General features: G+C 42.6%; 1 protein-coding gene across 1 annotated transcript in view; it reads left to right on the top strand.

The window, feature by feature from the left end:
- Positions 1 to 6,777: 6,777 nt before the first annotated feature.
- The window catches only part of GYS2 (glycogen synthase 2), a 78,630-nt gene continuing 68,592 nt past the window's right edge, over positions 6,778 to 16,815 (top strand). The window contains exon 1 of the mRNA XM_034782728.1: positions 6,778 to 7,274. Coding sequence (XP_034638619.1) covers positions 7,154 to 7,274 — 121 coding nt within the window. The 5' untranslated portion in view covers positions 6,778 to 7,153. The remainder of the gene's footprint in view (positions 7,275 to 16,815) is intronic.

Genomic DNA, 16,815 nt, shown 5'->3' on the forward strand with positions numbered 1-16,815 from the left:
TGTGACAGGTTGGATCACAGAAACCCCCTTGGGAGCTGCCACCCAATGTACCAAGACTACCCCTGTTCCTGTTTTCCCTGCCAGCTCAGGACTCCAGCACCCTGTCTTGCTGAGCCAGACACTCCCGTCTGGCTCCAACACAGACCCAGGGTCTGAATCACTTTTTCCAAAGCTGCAAGTTTACCTGAAAACAGCTCCCAGAAGCATGCTTGTCTTTAGCACTCAGATGCCCAACTCCCAAAGGGGTCTAAACCCAGATAAATCCGTTTTACCCTGCATAAAGCTTATGCAGAGTAAACTCATAAATTGTTCGCCCTCTATAACACTGATAGATATGCACAGTTGTTTGCTCCCCCAGGTATTAGTACATACTCTGAGTAAATTACTAAATGAAAAGTGATTTTATTAAATACAGAAAATAGGATTTAAGTGGTTCCAAATAGTAACAGAGGCGGGAACCCTTTGTCCCTCTGGGTTTCCATCCCCCCTCACTGGAAAAGCACCAGGTTAAAGATGGATTCCAGTTCAGGTGACATGATCACATGTCACTGCAAGACTTCATTACTCACTTGCCAGCACACACATATACAGGAAGACTCACAGGTAAATACAGCCATCTGCAGACAATGGGAGTCATCAAGATTCCAAACCATCATTAATGGCCCACACTACATAATTACAATAGGCCCTCAGAGTTACATTTTATATTTCTAGTTTTAGATACAAGAGTGGTACATTTATACAAATCGGATGATCACACTCAGTAGATTATAAGCTTTGTAATGATACCTTACAAGAGACCTTTTGCACGAAGCATATCCCAGTTACGTTATATTCACTTTTTACCATATTTTTCTAAAATTATCCCAGTTATATTATATTCACTTATTATCATGTTTTTATAAAACCATATAGACTGCACAACATCACAGGTTCCAAATTGCCTTAATAGTTATTCACTTTAATAATGAAAGAGAACAAATGTAAGCTCTTTGGTTCAAAGATCATCTTTGTGTGTGTGTGTGTGTGTGTGTGTGTGTGTGTGTGTGTGTGTATTGTGCCTGGCACTATGGACCCTGAGCCTAGATTAGAGCTAACACAATACAAATAATAAATCACAATATTTATTCTTATGAGACCAATGCCAGTTCTTTGACTGGGATCATGCCACTAAGTATGTTAGGATCTGTGGATGATACATCAAATGTGCTGGCTTGATCTGAGAGTGCTCTCTTAGTTAAAAAGGAAAGGTGCCTTCTGAGTAGGCCCTCCAGATTCCTCACTATAAAGCTATTTCTTGATTTACTGGCTTGCTTACCTAGTAATTTAAAGAGGTGTGTGGCGGCCTCTACTGGTAGATATGGAGAATAAAAACAAAGGGCGTATGTCTCCACTGCTTTGCACTTTTCATAGGCATTTACACCATGCACAGCTGGTGTAAGGTGTTTCCATTCTGATTCAGTAGTGATCTATACCCTCTATAGAGGGGTGAATGACAATACAAGGTGCAAGGCAATGGAGAAGGAGGCCCAAAGAATTTCTTTGTTAAGAAAAGACAAGCACCCAACCAGCACCTATGTCCGTGCTCTGTGAGCTGTGCAGAGTTTCTTGCTAGTTCTCTGGTGAAGACTATTCCTTGAAATATTTGCTGACTGTATGTTGTACAGTATATATATATACATTGGCTGGGATATTATGGGTAAAATATGCAATAATCATCCCTTGTACAGTGTTAAATGATTGGCTGTGTTACATATTCTGATCAGTGTTGCTAATTTTATGGTAAGTCTCAGGATTGCTGGTGGTTTTTAAAATCCCCACCTCCTGGAGGCATGTGATTACACGAGAATCTCAGCTGTTTCTGCTCTCAGAGCTTTGGAGAAAAGTGACCTGAGTATACCCCAAAGGTTCAGAAGGCAAATAAAAAGATCTCAAATTTTTTTTATTCTTTTTAAAAATCTCATTATTTTTAAGCCAAGACTTTCTGCGAGCTGACTCATGAAATTTGAGCTCTTGGGGATGGCAATCCTGTGATATAGTGAGAAACCAGCACTAGATTTAAAGTTACTCTCCGGCATAACTGCACTGGCACAAAGAAGCTGTAAGGTTCCACATCCCTCAGATGAATAGTATTAGCACAGGAGACCCATGTGCCCCATAAATCTGTCAGCCATGTGCTGCATCCACAACAGATGACAGCATGGGGGGCTTTCTTTGGTGGGACATAGTCATGTCAGAGGTGGGCAAAAGAAGGGGAGACGTGGACATGAACATGGTGCTGGTGACTCTATACCCCCTGCAATGGCCGTTAGGAGTCATTACACCAAAGGCACAAATTAGGGCTTTCCTGGTCTGGAATGGGGATTGAACTGGCCTCTGGCAGCACCTGAATAGGGGAGTATAAACTGCTTCTTGGCCATCCCTGCACTGGTTTGTGCTTGAGTGTAGATCTGCTCCCAGAGCACACATTTTTGACACTGTACCTTGAGGTCCTACCTTTATTCCATAGAACTATTCCCTGAATTTTAAAAACGCATATGCCCATGCAATTGTGCATGTGCCTTAAGGTATTTGCTATTTTATAAATTAGAGGTGGAAAATATATATATTCTGCTCTCACTTTTACCATTGCCACAGTTGGGTAATCCTCTTGTCTTCAAAGGAGTTGCTCTGGATTTGCACCAGTTTAAGTGAGATCAGCCAGGCCCACAAGGTTATCATGCTGTCCATCCCCTTGTCAGTGCAGGATTATTTCCTACACTACTAATTCTAGAGATGAGCCTGAGCTAACCCTCAGATCTGAACAGCCCTGAACTTTGGGCTTGGGACAGGTCACAATTAAAATCAGATTAAGATTCAAACTTTTGCCTCTTCCCCCATCTCTATAATAAACCAGTTCATGGGCCTAATTCACTACTGCATTATGCCATTTTGCACTGATGTGCCTCTGTTGATGGCACAGACTGGAGAAACGCAGTGGTGAATGACAGATCTGGACTCCCCCAAACTTTGGGGAATTTGATATTGAGATCCGGATCCACACTTTGCAGCCTATTCCCAGGTCTAGTATTTTCCAGTACCTTTTCCATTCTAGTTTCAAAAGCCTCAGGCAAAGAGCTACTGTCTTCTTCCTTTTGAGAGATTAACACACTTTAGTAGATATCAAGTTTCAGCCTAAATTTCCTTTTGCTCAGTTTCATCCCATTACTACTAGTTATATACTCATGAACTACAAAGACATTTTCTTGATTGCCTTGTACTGAAGGCTGACAGAAGAGCTCCTTATTAATTGTGCCAAGCCTTTGAGCCCCATGAGGTTAATTTTGGTTTTATTTTATTTTTTAAATAAGATTCTAGCCCTTTTCCTTACAGAGATAGCCTTGAAAATGGGATTTGATATAAACCAATGGCTAGGGTGGAAAGGAACAAGGAGCTTTGTTTCTACAGCAGATGAGGTCTTTGCTGAGTTTCAGCCCTCACTGAGGCTGGTGGCGTTGCATGGGTATATCCACCCTTGCTGCAGCAGCTACTACAAAGGGAACTCCCCTCCTGTTATCCCCCAACAGAGCCTCTAGGAGCACATGGGGTATGCGCTATACAGTACCATATCCCCATACCTCACCAGGGGAGGAGGGACCAAGTCGCTTCTGCTTTGAGCGCAAGTATGGCAGCTGCTGCAATCCGTCTCTCTTCCTAATAGTGCCTGCCTGCCTACCCAGGCCACAGTATGAAGAGCTGCTGTTAGGTTGGAGCCCAGAGGCCAGTTCCTCATCACCGCCACCACAGAGGGGAAAGCTGCTCTCCTCCAACCCTCCTTACCAGGTAGGGAGACCTACTCCCATTCACACCCACCCACTGAGTCTTGGGAGAGCCACTCCCCCATCTTGAGTCCTCAACCAACCTCTCTGCACACACCAGCCAGTTAGGTAGTTGCCGGTCCAGCCAGTCCCACACACCAACCAGAGGAGACCTGCCCACTTCCAAAACCAAGGGAAACCCATTCCCCAACTGACTACCCAGTGCACCACCAGGGGGACTCCCTTCCACCTGACCAGTCGGCCCTCAGTCAGATGCCACAGGATGACCAGTGAGTTAGAATCCCTAGTGGTGCAAGTAGAATTCATTTCTTACCAGTACGTTGCACTCATGGGAGGGACACAAAGGTGGGGGCATGTGACCTCCCCACATGACCTCTCCACCCTGCCCCCAGCCTGGGTCCCTACGCTCTCTCTGTCCCCTCCCCATGATTCATCCCATGTTACCGGGAGGTGGGTGGGTGGGGCTCTGTCCTCCTCCCGCTGCACTGAAGACTTCTGAACCACAGGGCTTTCCGGAACCGCAGCGGTGAAAGGAGCAGAACGTGGGGCCGCTGAGTCACTCCATGCCGGCAGCTCCTCCAGAGATGCTGTACCACCCCCAGCCCTGTCCCCAGCCCTTCCATGCAGCTGCATCTCCTGAGTCCCATCTGGGGTCTGGAGGACAGGGCAGGGGGGCAGGCCTGAGGGCGGTACCGTTGCGCCGGAGGATCTGCTGGAATGGGGCTGCTGGGCGGCTCCACGTTCTGCTCCTCCTGTGTCTTTCCGGTACGGCATACTGGCCATAAATAAGTACCATACCATACCATACCGCCCTACTTGTACCACTAGGGATGACCCGCCTGCCACACATCTGCCAGTAGTAGAGGATGTTCAGCTGGAACCGCTGCTGCTGTAGGGAATAGCTACCAGGGAGTGAAGGCGGCTAGAGGAGAGGGGGAGGGGGAAGCACAGGGAGGTGGACTGGGAGGTGTTAAATCAGAAGTTAGGGGTCAGATTGTAGAATTGATGGATTTTTTTGCTAGCGAGTCTCCAGGGATCAATTTTGGGGGGGAGGTATGCAATGGGGAATGGATATTTTATCCAGGAAATAATACTTCTATCACCAACTCAGGCAGAATGTTTTTAAGGGAGTTTCCTTGTATCCTTAGCCTCACTGACTGAAATGGGACTGCATGGCATGAGTAAGGGAGGCAAATTGTCTCCTTTCGTTTTTGTTTTCTGAGGTCACTTTTAAAGGAATCTAATGCTACTACAGATTGCCAATGTCTTTCTGGTATGGAAGGATCTAGAACTTTGCTGTGTGGTCTCATCACTGTCACACACACACACAGGGACTGACACCTGCAGGGTCTGTACTGCAGTGTGTATCCAGCCCAGAATCACACTGGGGTTTTGCCTCCATTACAAACTGATAACTGGCTTGCTCTCCAGTATTCATCCAGGTGGAATAATACATATATTATAAATATAGTAAATATTAATATTTTACACTTCTTATAACACCTTTCACCTGAGGATCTCAAAGGACTTAACAGATATTAATGAATTAAGGCTCACAACATCCTTGCAGGCTAGGTATTATCCCAATTTTACAACTGAAGAAACTGAGGCCCAAAGAGGTTAAGTGACTTACCCAAGATCGCAGTGATTACAGAGTAGTGAATAGAACCCAGAGGTCCTGACTCCCAGTCTGCTGTTCTAACCATGAGAACATGCTCCTTCCTTTCTCAGATTCAGGCTCATTTCATTATGTCACACCTGTATCTTTAACCATTCTACATCCCTAGGATATTTTTTTAAAATCTGTGATCACTAGAGCTTGTCACAAAACAGAAAAAACATGTGAATTTTCATGATTATTCCTCCTCCTTTTTAATTGAACTATAACATTTTGATGACAACTTTCATCATCATTTTGCACTTTTAAAGACGTTGACCAGTAGTTCCATAGCTTGCTGAGAAATGGGGAAAAATTGGACGTTCTTTTTTTTATTGAGACTTTGACTAGCTTTTGTCCCTACACACCTGGGGACAAATTATTAAATAAACAATAAGCACTAATAATAACACCTGGTTTATTTAAATAATCACAGTTGTAATAACATTATTATTTTAATGTAATTTGTACTTAAATACTTGCAAATATTCCAAAATACTGGACAAACATTCTGAAGTTAGTCTCACTATCTCCCTTGAGATGTATTATTTGATGCCCCTATATTGCAGATAGGGAAACTGAGTTAGAAATGACTTATTCAGAGACACAAAGACACAAAGTGAATCATTGGAGAGGGTGGAATAGATCCCTGAAACTTGACTTAGAGACGAGTCCTAGTTTTTTTAAACTACTAGACCATACTATTTAATATATCTGTGAATTTAATGCAGGTTTTATTTAGTTCTTCTTCCAGATCATTACTATAGAACTTAAATAAAACCACGCCAGAAGGAAGCCAGAAAAAGAGACGCATGAGTGCTAAGAAAACTAGAGTGAAACTCCAGTGGAGGAATTAGGGCCCTGATTCAGGAAATCACCTGTATTCAGGAAAACACTCAAGCATGTCGTTAAAGTTAAGTATGTGTTTAAGTGCTTTACTGAAGCAGGCTTAGGGGTCTGATCCAAAGCCAGTTCATTAACCTCATTGGAGTTTGGGTCGGACCCTAGCAGAGCCAGAGAGAAGCCTGTGTGTGGGGCTAGGGGGAACTAGGGCTAGCAAAGCAACAGAAGAAGGAGGTGGATTTGGTAAACTTAATTAAATCTCCTGGAACTTTTGTTAGAGGTGATGACAAATATTTAAATTTGAAAGCCCTGAAACCAAATCCATGAAAGTGCCTAGACATCATGTTGGTTAGATGCATGATAGAGATCAGTGAGTGTAACATGAAGGGGTGGGTCTTGATGGGAGCCATAAGGGGCAGGGCTCAACTCAGGTGGCAAATTTATAGGTCTTCCCTAGGGGACGTGCTGATGAGTTTCACTTATTCCTGAGTCTGGTGGATATTGAAAGCTGTGGCTGAGAAACCTGATACTGATCTTTGCCTTCCTCTGAGAAAGAGGCCTGCCCCCAGAACAGCCAAGACCTGCTTGGATCAGCTTTGAATTCCTATCTCTGCCAACAGCTGCCTGGCAAGTCCATGGGATTTCACTGAGCCAGTTTAATACTTGTAGGCAGACAGTTTAAACCCATTAGCTCCCAGCTAGTGGAGTAAATTTGCTCTGCCAACCCCAGCTCTCAGGCAGATTTTGCCAATCAAAACCAAAGAGAGAAACAAAAATAACTATAAATTTAATAAAGATTGCAGCCTGCACTGTAAGAGCTAAACGCTGAAGCAAAATGCCTCTGGTTAGATCACTGTCTGTGACCTCTCTTAATGGGCTTCCTCAGTGGGAGGATGAAGACCTGCCAGTGGAGGATTTATTGCTCTTTGAAGTCGCTTGGGAAGTTACCAATAAAGGTCTGTACAGCACTTTACATGTTAATTTGATTGTTTTGGGGGGGGTGTGTGTGGAGGGACTGGATGCAAATGTTATTAAGTGGGAACTGTGGAAATGAATGCTTCATAAATGCAGCTAGATGTTTTATTCAGAAGGCGAGCTTAGGAAATTGTATCAAAAGAAGTGTGTCACTCTGTACACGTGTGAGCATGGACGCATATGTGATTGTATATGTGCTGTATCTGTGTGTGCTTATTCAGAATGCATGTGTGTAACCCATGTATGTGTATTTGTCCATGTACAGACTTTTGGGCACCAATCACAAAAATATGGGTGAGCGTGTAAGTGTTGCGCATATGTGTGCGTAGATATATGGCCGTTCCTCTCTTTGTATTGCTATGATGTATATGTACGTGAGACTTATTTTTTTAACTGATGCAAAATCTTTGGGAATGCAAAGCATGAAAATAAGCATTTGTAAGACAGTACATTCAAGTGCAGTGATTTTCTTCGGCCTTCCCTTGCAGAAAGCCATATTCTCAACTGGTGTAAGTTGACATAGCTCTGCTGAAGTCAGGAGTAGAACCGAGAAGTCAGTGGGGCTGCATCAGTTTACACCAGTTAAAAATCTAGCCAAATATTTACAAGCATGCCTAAAGGCAGCCATTGCGTGAGAGCTTTCACAGTTGGTGCATGTGATCATATTTGAACTCTGCACATTGCTCTAGCTAATATGACCTCTCTGCCAGAGTAACTTCAGATTTAAAGTGCTAATAGAGCTGTCCTACTTCAACAAAGCAACTTGAGTTCAGCAAAGGGGGAAAGGTAGTAATGTTGCAGCATAAATGAGTTACTACGAGTCAATGATTGACATTGTGTATCTTGTGGGGATAAATAAAGAGAAGATTAGTTGAGGAATAGATTGTGATCTGTAACATCTGAACCCTAAAGGACAAATGTAAGTGAGAGGAACAGATAGCCTTAGGGTTAACATTCTACCTGGAGTATTTTGCAAGTAAAGTGCTTATTTTTACCCATGTGCATGGCAAGCAATTGACAGGTAGATGGCAGCAGAAATCTGGCTAAATCAAAGGGTTCAATATAATGTATAATTTAAATCCACAGTGTAAATTCTTTCTGTGCATTTACAAAGCACATAATGGGCCATACTCTCATTGATTTAGCTTTGCTGACTTCAGTGAAGCTACACAGATTTACCCTACTAATCCAGTCCAATTAAATTATTTGGAACTCAACAAGTTTGAACAGAATGTCCTAATAGTTTCACCAAGTAATGACCTTATACTTTGTCAACCTGAATCTTAGAACTGATTGAATTATCCATAGCAAACGATTCTTTACCTTACATCAGAGCCTTCTTACAAATTGTCCCTTAACCCATCCTGGTTTGAAGTACTTGTTCTAATTATTATATATTTGATATATTAATATATATTTGAGCAAATGTTTTTTGCAAACTCTTTGTAGCTTGTGCTCCTTCAAGTAGCGAATATTTTGCCTGTGTTTGGGCCATCTAAGTCATGTGCTTTGATACTGTTTCCTGATAGGGTGACCTCACTTTTATAAACAGCAGTAGTTCCTGGAGAAATCTCTGTTGCTGTAGGTCTTTCTGATCCTCCCCCCTTCATAGTTCTTCTCCTTGCTACTGCTCATGCTGAGAGATAGCTCACTTGTATTTATTTGAAATCATTCAGTAGTCTTTCATCTTCTCCATTTAACACCCTCGTTCCCAGACCAGTAAAGATATTACATGTAGGGTGGCAGAGTGAGCATTTCTAGCATTCTAATGCCCAAATTTGCACAAATCAAAACTCTTCCATAAATATTGATGTAAACAAGAACTAGTCACCCAAATGTAAGCACAATATATACTAATGTCCTTTGAAGTCGTATCATGAATAATTTAAAATGAACGATTCCCATCCAACTTAGTGAGCAAAATGTAACTTGTAATGCATGAGCTTCCTTGCTTTTTTATTATGCTTCCTTTTGCAGAAGGTTCCTGGCCTGGAAAGCAGTAGAACTGCACATGTCTATTGCGCAAGTGAAACAAGGGGAGCAGGCCATGGAAGTCATGCACCTTACATGCTGCAAAGCAGTGCTCCATGTTGGCTCTCTCCTCTGTAGCACGGAGGGAGGGTTTTGGTGCCAGCTAGGGAAAGGACAGAGCATTATGTAGAGTGGCCACAAACTACATGGATCTATTGTCTAAAGCCTCAATAGATTCATAGAAATGTAGGACTGGAAGGGACCTTGATAGGTCTCCCAGTTCAGAAGCCTTGCACTGAGGTAGGACTAAGTATTATCTTCTAGAGACCATCCATGACAGGTGTTTGTTTACTGATTTTAAAAACCTGCAAATGAAGGAGATTCTGCAACCTCCCTAGCTAATTTGTTCCAATGCTTAGCTACCCTTACAGTTAGCAAGTTTTTCACAAAGTCTCTAACCTAAATCTCCCTTTCTGTTTTTAAGCCCATTACTTCTTATCCTGTCCTTAGTGGTTAAGGAGAACAAATGATCACTCTCCTCTTTGTAACAACCTGTACATACGTGAAGACTATCATGTCCCCCCTCAGACTTCTCTCTTCTCCAGACTAAACAACCCCAGTTTTATTCAGTCTTTCCTCATAAGTCTTGTTGTCTAGACCTTTCATCATTCATGTTGGTTGTTGCTGTCCTCTGGACTTTCGCCAATATGTCCACATCTTTCTCGAAGTATGGTGCCTGGAACTGGAACGCAGTACTCCAGTTGAGGCCTTACCAGTGCTGAGTAGAGTGGAAGAATTACTTGCTTACAACACTCCTGTTAATATAACCCAGAATTATTGCTTATTTTGCAACAGTATCACATTATTGACTCATATTTAGTTTTGATCAACAATAACCCCTGGCCAGATCCTCTTCTGCAGTACTCCTCCCTAGGCAGTCATTTTCCCATTTTATATTTGTGCAATTGGACATTCCTTCCTAAGTGTCCTACTCTGCATTTATCCTTATTCAGTTTAATCTTATTTGTTTCAGACCATTTCTCCAGTTTGTCATGACCAATTTTAATTCTAATCCTGTCCTCCAAAGAGCTTGCAACCCCTCCCAGCTTGGTATTGTACACAAACTTTATAAGTCTACTCTCTCTAAGCCATTATCCAAATCATTTATGAAATTATTGAATAGAACCAGACCCAGGACAGATCCCTCTGGGACCTCACTTGATATGCTCTCCCAGCTTGACTGTAAACCATTCATAACTACTCTCTGAGGAATCTTTTCCAACCAGTTGTGCACCCACCTTATAGTACACATGTGGAAATGTGTAATAGATAGATGTTATAGGCCACTAATAAAGACTGCAGCAGCATCTGTGGAGAGGCTGCACAATTCCTCATCGTCCTTGCCCCATCCCTTTAAACCTCGGCAAAAGTCAATTTGCTCAAACTGCTCAGGAAGGATGGGAATTTGTCTCTTACAGACTAATTTTGTTACTTGCCATAGTCATTAGCTTAGATTAGCGAGGTTTCCATTGCTTTGATGAGGAAGTTTTTAATCACTTTATGAAGTTGATAACTATACTTATTGAGATGTTTGATTAATATTTATATTAGCATCTCTTTGCATATTGTCTGTATTATTCGATCCATCTTATAAACAAAGAAAGATATAAAGTGGTACAATGCTCAAAAAAAAAAAAAAACAGAACAACAAAATAAAAAACCAACCACCTCTAGGCAGGTGACCAGTTCTTATCACTACCTAAATATAAACCCATTAGCTTGGTATTCAGGCCCATTACAGTGCTTCTGGAACATCGTTCCTTTAATCTTAAAAAGCAAAGTTGCCTGGAGAAGAGCTCATTCCCCATTCCACACACCAGCTTCAGTATCTACCTCCATTTCTCTGTGTACCACTTCTTCCCATCTCTCTGGCTCCTTCCCTTCCACCAGCTGTTCCTCTGTAGCTCTTTCTTCCCTCTCACCTTCAGGGATGGGGGTGGTATTAGTTTTTTGGGGTGAGGGACTCAAGTGAATGAGTGGTGGGTACATAGTGTGCATGTAATTGATGTATCTATTTATTTAGGTATGCATGAGCCCCACCACTATAGTATCTGAGTAACTCCTAGGAGTTTAAAAATAGAATGGGAAGAGCACAACATAGAGAAAGATGAGAAGGAGAATTTAGACTGGAAGGATGAAAACTAAAACTGGTTTTAAAAAAAAAATTCAGCAAAATTTGTTTGACAAAAATGCCTTTTCAATTAAATAAACACTTTCTCATAAAAAATCTGTTTTCGTCCTTTTAAAAAAAAATTCTAAACAAAATATTTCAAAATTTTCGTTTTAGTGGGAAAAACCTCTCTCTCTCTCTCTCTGTTAGGGAAATAAGTGAGAGAGGGTTTTTTTTTTCTTTTATTACTCTATTTAGAAAAGGCGGGAATTTAAAAAAAAACAAAACAGCAAAAACAAAAGTGAGAGGTTGTTTATTTTTACCCCACTGAAATTAAATTTCAAAATTTGTGGTCAAAACTGAATACTTTTGAAGGGAACAATTTAATTTTTGTTTCTTGGATCTTTTTCTTGGCATGTTTTTTGACCTGCTCTGAAGCACACATAGAAACAGACAGATGATACACTAGTTGTTTAGAAAGAAGGAAAGAAAACAAATGAAGGAAGAGAAAAAAGGAAGAGAAGGGAGAGTAAAATAAGGAAAAAAGTAAGTTCCAGCAAACCCCCCATTATTATTTGGTGAAGGTTAATATCAAAACACAGAGATGTATCGCATCAATAAACTGGTGAATTTGCCCCTAAGTTGCCAGTGTCAGTGGGAGGACTGCTAGACTAATATCAATTTGCATAACAAAATGTTTTCAGTGGAATGGTGGGACATTGATTTTAGTGTACGCTAAGCATAAATGTGAACTTTGTACATCAGTCTACACATGCTGTCAACAGAGAGTAACTTTAGGGCTAAAGTATGTGGCCTCCTAAACTAGAGATTGCCCCAAACCACAAAGTTCAGATCGAGTTCTGAATAACACTAAGCTTCAGTGGATGTCAGAATCCAAAACCAGACATGTATCCAAAATTTGCAGCTAACCTGCTATCTCTATAATGAGCCAGACCAAAACTGTCAGATCTAAACACCTTAGAATTTGGGGGAATTTGAGATTGAGATCCAAAATTTGTGCTCATCTTTCATTTCATTGTTTTTATAAAGCTGGCATCTGAAAATAGGTTTTCAGATGTTGCTGCCAGAAGCATGTATAAACTGCTCAAGAAAATCATGGAGTGTTTTGTTACATTTCATTTGATTGGGAAGGAGTTTTAATGGATACCCTAAAACTCCATATTAGGAAAGAATCAGCAGGCTTATTGGAATTCTGAAACTAATTAAAGACTGACGTTTTCCAACCATTTTCACTTTGGACCAGATTCTGCAGTCAATAGAGTGAGTAATGGACTGCTTATTTACACAGTAGTTTCAGTGAATTCAAAGTAGCTAACAGTGCCTTTTGAAAGAAACTTTGTATGACGTCTCTTCAGGGTATGAACTGGAATTTCCATGTATAATAAATTACTCCAGCCACTGGTCAACTCTTCCCCTCCTGTCTTTTTCTTTGAGGCATGTCCAGCATGTCCACATGCATATAATTGCATGTACCAACTTCCTATGCCCAGGGGCGGCAGGTTTGTAGAAATTTTGTTGGTGTCCAGAACGCCCAGAGCCCGCCTCCCATACTCCACCCCACACCTGCCTAAGGCTCTGGGAGGGAGTTTGGGTGCAGGCTCTGGGCTGGGGCAGGGGGTGGGAGTGCAGGAGGGGGTAAGGGGTGCAGGCTCTGGGAGGGAGTTTGGGAGCAGGAGGGGGTGTGGGAAAGGGGGTTGCCGGCTCTGGGAGGGAATTGGGGTGGGTGCGGTGTTTACCTCTGATTCCTAGGCAGGGCGGGCTGGGGTGCCTCCATGTGCTGCTACCCCTAGGCACTGCCCCCGCAGCTTCCTATTGGCTTCAGGGGTGCTTGGGGCAGGACAGGGGCTGCAGGGAGGGGCTGGCAGCCACGTGGAGCGAGCAGGCAGGAAGCCGCTCAGCTCTGCTGCACTGCCATGATGAGTGGGGGCCCCGGGCTGTTTTAAATGGCCCGGGGGACGCGGGGGGGAGGGCCCCCGGGGGCAAAAGGTGGGGCCGAGGGAGAAACCAGTGCTGAAGCCGGGCCCATTGTGCCCTGGGCACCAGGAATATTCCTGATGCCCAGGCACCACGGGCCCATAGAACTCGTCGCCCATGCCCAGCTCTCTTACACATGTATGCAGAGACATCCATGCCTCACGAGTCACATGTTCACATGGTAACAGAGGGACAACTGAAATGTCTGGGGCCAGATAATGCACAGGTTTCATGGCAAGTTCTTTCTGCAGATTTTACTGCGTTCTTCAAAATCAAAACCTTATTTTTTTTTTAAAGTTCTCAATCCTTATTGTAATGAAGGTAGTAAAACAATGCATTGCAATTGTACTTGCCCTACTGTCAGACTGACATGATGCACTGTGATCAGCCCTCTTCTTTCCCCCTTGTTCATCTTAGTCACCGACACCTTCCCAGTCTTTCACGTGCTAACATGATCAAAGCCAGTTTTATCATCTTAGGAATGACGCGCACTGCCTGGTAACCGTGATGCATACTTTGGCAACGTTGCGTCGGGATTACTACAACAAACTCTGTACTGGGCTCCGTAAGGAGCTGATCCATCACCTGCAGCTGGTGCAGAATGCATCCGCAGAAATGTGATTGGAGTTGGCAGCAAGAGGATGTAACCCACCCTCAGCTCCATTCCCTAACTGGCTGCTTCCTGTTGTGTTTCTTGAGTTTAAGGAGAGGTTTTCGAAGATAGAAATGGCAGCACTTTTCAGTGTGCATTGGGTGCATCAATGCCATTCCTACCTTTTGAAAATGTCTCCCTGTAGCCCTTTAAGTGGTTGCTTCCCAAAGTATAATGCTGATCCCAAGACTGGGTCCTTTGCCACAGAGAAGAAACAGGACTCAGGTGTAGGAAACAGAAAACAGCTTCTTTGCTGAGGCTGCTGGATAATCGGGGCCCAGTCTTGCACCACTAAAGTCAATGGCAGTTGGGTCACTCCTTGAGACCTAGTCTACACCCAGGTTTTGCACTAGTGTAACTATTTTGGTTACGCGTACAATCTTTTTAATGAAATAGTTATACCAGTACAACTCCTAGAATAGAGCCAGGTATACTGGTATAAAGGTGCCTTCATCATCATCATGTTCCCATTACACCTCTGGCATTTAGGGCAGCAATGAAGCTGCTCCACTCCTGTCTGTTTCTGACAAGTCTTTCAGTGGTTCCCCAACTGTGCCCCAGGTTTTTCAGCTCAGCTTCCACAGCTCTTCGTAATGTTGTTTTCGGGCGGCCTCATTTTCGCTTGCCTTTGGGTGTGCATCTTATTGCTACTCTGGGGATGGCAAGAGGATGGCAACACCCTCATGGTGTCCATCATCCCATCCAGAATACAGCAAAGTTTCTCCCGAGGCTGCTGTTAATCTTCTTGATCTGGTCCATCTGCTCTCACTGATACCCAGGATGTGTAAGCTGGAGCGTCTCATCTCTGCTGTGACCTGAGCTAGCTTCCCTGTTTCATACATTGTCTGTTCATTCCAAAAAAACAAGTTTGGTTTTTGTCTTCATGCCCGTGGCTTCCTTTCAGCTTTCACAACTGGCAGTCATACAGGTCATTGACTCCTGAAGGCCATCTCACACAGTAATGGTCGATTTCGCCATCGCTGTTTCTGTAACATATTTTGTTTTTTACTGGACAGATTTGTTAGCCCTGTGCCTAACCCCAACCTGGAGGACCAGGGTGTCTGTTTTGTCTGGCCCCTCCCCCACAGACCAATCCAGTATGGTTGAACCTACCAGGAACAAAAAGCCCCTGCCAACACAGATTCTGGGGATCGTTAGAGCACGCAAGGCACGGACACCAGAGGTCCGATAAAGGTGCCTTAGATCAGTATAACTTACCCTTATTCCTGTAAGGGAATGGGAGTATCAGCAAAAGTACTTTTATAACTGAATCTACAGTTGGGATTTGTACTGCTTTAACTATATCAGTATAGTTTGAGATGCAACTCCTGTGTTTAGACAAATTACTTAGATACAGTACTCTCTCTCTCAGCTTGCAGACTGAGGAACCCAGCCTGTGCTGCAGTGTCACCACCACACAGGATCTGCCTAAATCCTGATCCAAATTAAACAATCATCATATCGACTGCTGACTACAGGCCAGCTTCTTAGGTTTCTGGTCCTAATGACTTGTAAGGGAAGAACTGGGGCTGGCTGTATCTTTATTTCTGCAACTTCACCATCTGAGCTATAGATTTGCTACCGACATTTTTAAACATGAGCAAAGACTCTTCTTTTGTTGCATTATGATCAATTTTAATAATTGTTCATATTTATTTTATGAAATTTTAGCTGCATTGTTTTTATTGTAAGACCTAAATGCTATGGCTGTTAAGCACCATAACATGTTATTGTTTTAGTTATGACTCTATGGATCTTCAGTCTTTCAGATGTTTCTTTGTTTGCACTCCTCACAAGGTGGGCTATTTTTAAAGAACAGGATTTTAATGTAGGGGCTAACTTTTAAGTGTGCACACAAAACTTATAAATGCAAACTAGATAATTGAATGTATGAAAAAGTATAGATACATAGGTTCCCAGGCTAGAACAGACCACCGTGACCATCTAGTCTGAACTCCAGTATAACACAGGCCACAGAACTTCCCCAAAATAATTCCTAGAGCAGAACTTGTAGAAAAACATCCAACGCTGATTTAACATTTGCAAGTGATAGAGAAACACTGTACCCTTGGTAAACTGTTGCAGTCGTTAATTACCTTCACTGATAAAAATGTACAGCTTATTTCCAGTCTGAAAGTTTCCAATTAATTGATTTGCATGCCCAGAGGCCTGTTCATATGTTCATCAGCTGTACATGCATTCTATAGGGGCACAATTTAAAAATGTTAAATTCAACAGTACTGAAGGGAAATCAGATTTGGCAAAAGGTTTGCGGCAGATGTCAGCTGATCCATTTTAATTAATCATGGACCTAATCCTCCAAAGTGCTGAGCAACCTCAGCTCCCATTGGCTTCCTGGTAAATGAAGGGTCAGATTTGTAAAATACCTTTAAAAATTTGGCCCTTAATATTTAGAAAGAATCACAGCATTGGGCCCTTATAAAACATCTATAGCCTTAGCAAATAATTCATGACACAGTCGGGGCATTACAATACAGTTCTAATAGCTCATTTGGCTTCTGCATTTGGGTCAGTTCAAATCATATAGTGGCTATTAGGTTAATTTTGTTGCAATTAGTTAAACCTCTCTGATCTTCAGCGCCCTCGTATATGTTAAATATGGTTCCTGGGTATGCCCCTTGGGCTTTAAGAAGAACAGGAGTACTTGTGGCACCTTAGAGACTAACAAATTTATTAGAGCATAAGCTTTCGTGGACTACAGCCCACTTCTTCG

This window comes from Trachemys scripta, chromosome 1, assembly GCF_013100865.1.
Source record: "Trachemys scripta elegans isolate TJP31775 chromosome 1, CAS_Tse_1.0, whole genome shotgun sequence".
Classification (NCBI taxonomy): domain Eukaryota; kingdom Metazoa; phylum Chordata; order Testudines; family Emydidae; genus Trachemys; species Trachemys scripta.